Source organism: Medicago truncatula, chromosome 7 (genome assembly GCF_003473485.1).
Source record: "Medicago truncatula cultivar Jemalong A17 chromosome 7, MtrunA17r5.0-ANR, whole genome shotgun sequence".
Lineage (NCBI taxonomy): Eukaryota > Viridiplantae > Streptophyta > Magnoliopsida > Fabales > Fabaceae > Medicago > Medicago truncatula.
The window spans coordinates 42974859-42980161 of NC_053048.1; the positions used below are offsets into that span (position 1 = coordinate 42974859).

The 5303-nt window shown below is 34.3% G+C and overlaps 1 protein-coding gene across 2 annotated transcripts; it reads right to left on the reverse strand.

Annotated features, from left to right (window-relative positions):
• Positions 1-558: 558 nt before the first annotated feature.
• On the reverse strand, positions 559-4742 carry LOC11418475 (AP2-like ethylene-responsive transcription factor At2g41710). 2 transcript variants are annotated; one of them, XM_039828210.1, is made up of 9 exons: positions 4282-4742; positions 3696-3778; positions 3564-3572; positions 3350-3438; positions 2815-2888; positions 2696-2746; positions 2390-2451; positions 1552-2180; positions 559-997 (listed from the first exon to the last, which is right to left on the reverse strand). In XM_039828210.1, exons 1-9 carry the CDS (start codon positions 4476-4478, stop codon positions 944-946), a joined length of 1248 nt encoding a protein of 415 aa, XP_039684144.1. In that variant the 5' UTR covers positions 4479-4742; the 3' UTR covers positions 559-943. The 2 variants fall into 2 exon arrangements, with proteins under 2 accessions (XP_039684144.1, XP_024625290.1); XM_024769522.2 differs by having other exon boundaries at positions 1552-2186; positions 4282-4735.
• Between the last annotated feature and the right edge of the window lie 561 nt (positions 4743-5303).

Genomic DNA, 5303 nt, shown 5'->3' on the forward strand with positions numbered 1-5303 from the left:
CAAATCCAATCCATATTATTGTAATACTTTCAAAATTAAAAATACGTTAAGTAATCATAAGTATTAATTCGTCATTCTATATAAAAATATTCTCAAAACATTCGAAAGATTACTCTATTTTTTTCGTCTAATCTCATCCATTCAAAACTGTCTTAGATAAATTTAGGCTTAGCTCAGGCAAACCCATCATATAAAACAGGGATCCCAAAGAGTTCATTATAGATAACATGACATTTTCAAGTGAACAATTTGGAAAACAAGCTTCGGCAAAGCCACCATAGATAACAGACAGGTATCCCACCCACCAAAGTAATGAATCCTCTTACTTATAAGGTGTTCAACCTTTACTCTTTTATCCGATGTGAGAAATATAACTCACACTTGCACACAACAACGTACCCAACTATATTCATCCTACGAGTATTTACATTTTTTTTTTTTTGACAAATCCTACTAATATTAAAGTTCTAGTAACGAATAATAAAATATATTAGCTCTCAAAAAAAATATATATATATATATTAGTTTTTCCAACAAAAAAAAAAACGATGAAATATATTAACGCCTAAAAAAAGAAAGGAAAAAAAATCTATGCAAGTCAATTGACGACCTTGTTCTTGCATAATTTCATTCCACCTCTTATTCTGTACAGAATATTCCGCAGAAAATCAAAATTTGTTTAACGCTGACTGCATATACATGATAGAGATATCAACTGATACATATCTGACTTGAAATGTAAATATTTGTGCTATAATTCTATTACTATATATCTATCTCACAATGTAAAACTATGGTACTTCCATTTCTTCCTCCTCAGCAACCCATGTGATATTGCAAAAAGCCAAGGGGGAGAGTTTAGAACTTTACACTGTTGTTTGTTTGGTACAAAGCTCAGCTTTCAGGCTCTTGGCTTTCTTCAATTAGAAATTCGGATGTCCAATCACTCCTGTGGCTGAAACATATTGTAGGTTGAATCGGGCTCTGTCTTTGTAACCTGCACATTAATCCAAATATTCTTGGTTAAGTGAACCAACAAAGATGTGATAAACAATTTTTATCCTACCATTTACAGTCCTCTCGACTGATTCTACTACACTAACTTATGCATCTCAACCATAATATAAATGAGAAGCTCCCATATTAAACCAATTTAAAATATTGGCTGAATGAATTTGCTGACAGTAGTAACACTATCATGTTGGTCTAATGGCAAAAGAAAACATATCTTCATAAACATGTTAACATAATATGGAATCACCAGACTCATAAAAGTAAAAATAAAAGCTATATTATGTAACACTTCAAAGAATATTCAGTGAGAGCATATTGATGAACAAACACTCATGCAAACCATTTCAAGTCTTGCTAACTAATCTTAAATGATCAAGAGATAAAAAGCATTAAATGAAAGTAGTAAGCTTGTCTTGCAGATCATTACTAGAGACTGTTATAAGCAACTCACTGAGCCTTTTTAGCATTGTTAAATGAGATTTTCATGTGATCTTCTTCCTTGTAAATAAAGTAAAATACTTTAGTCATTATACCAACCTCAGATGTACGAGAAAGTCCAGCAGGAAGCATGGGAATGAGAGATGTCCAGAGAGCAGGATCTACCATTGGATCAACAGTGTTGTAGGATGTCAAAAGTGGCGCAGACAAGAATGATGTCAATGGGTAAACATTTCTTTGAAGAGACAACGCCCCACTCATTCCCATTGCAATGTCAAGTCGATTATTGCTGCCATCATGATTTGAGGGTTTCTCTACTGCCTTCCCACGATCCAACTCATTGACTATATTTTTGTTTTCATTCTCGTCATTATCGGTGCTATTTTCTTGTCTTTTTGCAGCTTTCTCTTGCATGCTCTTGTAAGCAGCAGACTCTGACAAAATACTTAAAGCAGAGATTGAAGAACTTTTATGTTTTTTCTCATTGTGCAGCGGTCCTAACTCCGGCATCTTGTATGGTTCTGTCGGTTGGACTTTCTGTTCCAATGTTTTAAGTTCACAGTAAATATCTCCAGCAAAACCATGTTTCTTTTCTTCTGATAATCTCGTTCCAGCATCAGGGTGTCGATTCTTATTAGATCCCCACCATTTGATGTGATTTGTTAAATCAATCTTTCTTTCTACGCAGAAACCACTAACATATTCACTTTCCGCAGCTGAATTATCTCCTATACCTTCAATGTTTGTAAAAAGGTGAGATGATAGTGACCTTCAATGTTTGTAAAAAGGTGAGATGATAGTGATCTTGCAGGTAAAAATAGTTGGAATTAATTGAAATATAACTTTTTCTCCACATCAAAGATGCACAAATGAACGTGGTTCATATACTCCATTCAATGAAATATTAGCTTGGACATAAAATTCGAATACCACGTACCATGATGTATACTACTGAAGTAATCAGATCCAGCCATTCGACCATATGATGGCCCCCATCGACTAATTTACATACCACAACATGCAAAATGAAAAGCATAGTTCAAGTTAGCATCAAATCTATGTCAAATACACTAGATCAAGAACTGTAGCTCCACAGTAAAGAGAAAGACACAGTCAGCTTGGTCAATGAATCATTAGCTCTATACACTTATGTCATACCCACACAGATTTGCCAGAGAATAGAGATAAAGAAAGAATTTAACTGACAGACGATTTCTGCTAAAACAATTTGATGGATCCACACCTGGAGAGTCCACGATATTTTGATAGCCCTCTTGAAAAACCACTGCTCTTCCTGCATCAAGCATATCACGTAAGCAGCAATAGGTTACATGTTAATATTTTTGTGAGAGATATACACACCTCCGCAAAGACGCAAGGTATTCTTCTCTCGAAACATTCTGCATTTCTTCGAGATCTCTTGTATAATCAGTCACCTGCAGCATACAGATCAAACTTGCTATAAAAATTATGCTATATACCAGAAGTGGTGGTTAGATAACGCCCTTTTCCTATCAAGAGAGCACTGAATTTAATAGTGTCAAATATCAAATTCTAGTTGCCAACAAAACATTTCCATTTTATGATTCTTAACCAGCTGACATGTCAGGGAAAGAGCACATCATAATCATAAATACTAACAGATAAACGATTGGAGGTAACTTCAGAGTCACCAGCTGCCAGATCCACTAAAAAGTGGCTGGGTAAAAGAAGAATTCTAGTCATTTCACAAAAAATCTTTTGATGAAAAATATGAAGTAGGACGTGAGTGGCCACCATTTTCATCAAACAAAAGGAAAACACAAATCACAAAAACAGATGGCATTTCAATTAATTAAGGCAACAAATCCAAACCATCTCCAAATTAAGTGCAAAGCGATTCAAGCAATAATCTTACTGGGAAGTTAATGAGAGTCCCAGGACCCCAATATTTCAGAGCAGCAAGGTCATACGCTCTAGCCGCTGCTTCCTCGTCATCATACGCCCCTATCAAAAACCCATCGGCAACAAACATTACCACAACACGAAATATTAACAATGCATTAAAAAAAAAAAATTAATTAAAAACCAGAACAAAAGAATAACAAGAGAGCATCACATTGAAAACTCACCCAAGTATACTGCCATCACCACAAACACGAATTCCCGGGCAATCAATTCATGCACAGCACAAAAACAAAAAACATAAGCAATTTCATCTTTACACAAAACCTTAAACCTGACTTGTATTCAACAGCCCAAACCTTGTTTTCCTTTCTTATTCTGATTTTGATTCCATGTACTTTTATCCCATAGATGTGCTTCATAACGACCAGTCCATCTATGCCTAATACACATTTCACCGAATTCAGTTACAAACAACCAAACAAAGCTAAAATCCACAAACAATAAACGTTATAGAAAAACATCATTTCTTCCTTTTTGCAACGACCATGTTTATTAATAACGCCTAGAATAAATTGAAATTAAGGCTCTTTTTGGTATTAAAAAAAAAATAGTGAATAGCTGATAAACTAACTTATAAGTTAGCTGATTGGTGTTTGGTGCAATTAGTTGTTGAACTAGCTTATAAATATGAAATGACATAAAAAGATAGTTTAATTAAAAATTAATTTTTTTAATTAAGATAACATGATTGAGAGTACTTGAACTAGCTTCAAAAAATGGCACAAACTAGTAAACTTGTGAGAAAGGGACAATTATTAATCATATGATCTTATAAGCTAACTGATTGTGCTTCCCAAACAGATCATAAGTTAATTAACCGAAACTTTAAAGTGATCCAAAATGAACCTAAATCTAATAAGCACTCTTCAAGTTGCAAGCTACCTGGTAACACCGCGGTAGATGGAGCTGCGTTTACCGGCAGCACACGGAGGCATTTTACTGATTCGTTCTTTAGCAGTACAACCTCTCTCTTTCTTCGCTTTCTTCAATCCTCTGTACAGTAAAAGCTGATCATTCGCCGCCGCCACTGCTTCTGATGTCTCCGCAGACTTGCCTGGATCGGAGGAAGACGAAGCCATCAGAGAATCTAAACCTTAACCCGAGAGCTAGAGAGAGAAAATGAGATAATTCCGTTATTCAGTTCAGTCAGTGTGTGAGAGTTTGGAATTCAGAGAGAGTGTGAAGAAGAAGGTGTGTAGGGAGTTACGGAAATGTCCTTTTTGGGTTTTGAAATGACGTATGGGTTAATTGGATAACGGCTAGGACGCTTTGAAGGGTAATAATGTCATTTGATACGTTTTATTATTGGTGTGACAAAATCATGCATGTTATAGTTCGTGTCACTTGTAACTTGTCTGCTGTTGGCTCCATTTTTTTTCCAAACCAAACCCACCTAGTCACTACCTGTCACCTCTTATAATCACTAAACCATATTTTATTTTAAATGTTTTGAAAATATACTTTTTCTAATTCTCCTTTTTACCTTATTTTTTTTTAGAGGAGTGATATTTCTACAACTCTTATGACAACTATTTTTTCCCTCTTTTTATTGAACAAAAATAATGAAGAAAGAAAAAAGAAGAGAGAAAATAAAAATACATGTGAATATTAGAGAGATGGTTATTTCAAAAGTTGTAAAAAAAAAAATAGATATAGAAATATCATTTCACTATTTTTTATAAATGAAATTCATTTGGACCGGTCACCACTCCAATTTATATGAAAAATGTCCCTATGTATAATGTAGTTAGCGTTCATCTAAGACCATCGCCTCTCTCAAAAAAAAAAATCTAAGACCATCGCCATTTATGGTTGTCTCTAATTTTTTTTTCATTTAAACAGATAAAAGACATAAAGAAAGTTTGAAAAAATATAAAATAATTAATGATGGTGAATCCATTATC

Bases quoted from the DNA above. Each gene is read 5' to 3' on its own strand.
- LOC11418475 (XM_024769522.2), bottom strand. From the start codon at position 4,478: ATGGCTTCGTCTTCCTCCGATCCAGGCAAGTCTGCGGAGACATCAGAA. The intron at 2,747-2,814 runs GTGTGTATATCT...TGCTTGATGCAG, and splicing joins TACCTTGCGTCTTTGCGGAG to GAAGAGCAGTGGTTTTTCAA. The intron at 998-1,551 runs GTTGGTATAATG...ATTAATGTGCAG, and splicing joins GACTTTCTCGTACATCTGAG to GTTACAAAGACAGAGCCCGA.